This window comes from Eimeria tenella, genomic scaffold (genome assembly GCF_000499545.2).
Source record: "Eimeria tenella Houghton genomic scaffold, Eth_scaff2878, whole genome shotgun sequence".
NCBI lineage: Eukaryota > Apicomplexa > Conoidasida > Eucoccidiorida > Eimeriidae > Eimeria > Eimeria tenella.
Window position 1 is genome coordinate 1960 of NW_013542754.1, and position 232 is coordinate 2191.

The following is a 232-nucleotide window of genomic DNA, read 5'->3' on the forward strand; positions in this document are numbered from 1 at the left end:
GCTGCTGCTGAGTTTGTTGCTGCGGGAGCTGCTGCTGCTGGTGTTGGTGCCGCTGCAGGTTTTTTCTGTTTTTGTTTTCGTCCCATAGCCGCCTTCCTCTAAGAAGGCCGCTGCTGCTGCAGTCTCCTGCTGCAGCAGCAGCTGCCGAGGCTGCTAATGTCGGACGATTGCTGTCGTTACTGCAGCTGCAGCCCTCGGCTCGAGCAGCAGCAGCAGCTGCTGCTGCTGCTGA

General features: G+C 59.5%; 1 protein-coding gene across 1 annotated transcript in view; it reads right to left on the minus strand.

Annotated features, from left to right (window-relative positions):
• ETH_00037225 (uncharacterized protein) overlaps positions 1-150 on the minus strand; it is a gene marked incomplete at both ends in the record, with an annotated part of 1634 nt that extends 1484 nt beyond the window's left edge. The window contains one exon of the mRNA XM_013375544.1: positions 1-150. Coding sequence (XP_013230998.1) covers positions 1-150 — 150 coding nt within the window.
• Positions 151-232: the final 82 nt, after the last annotated feature.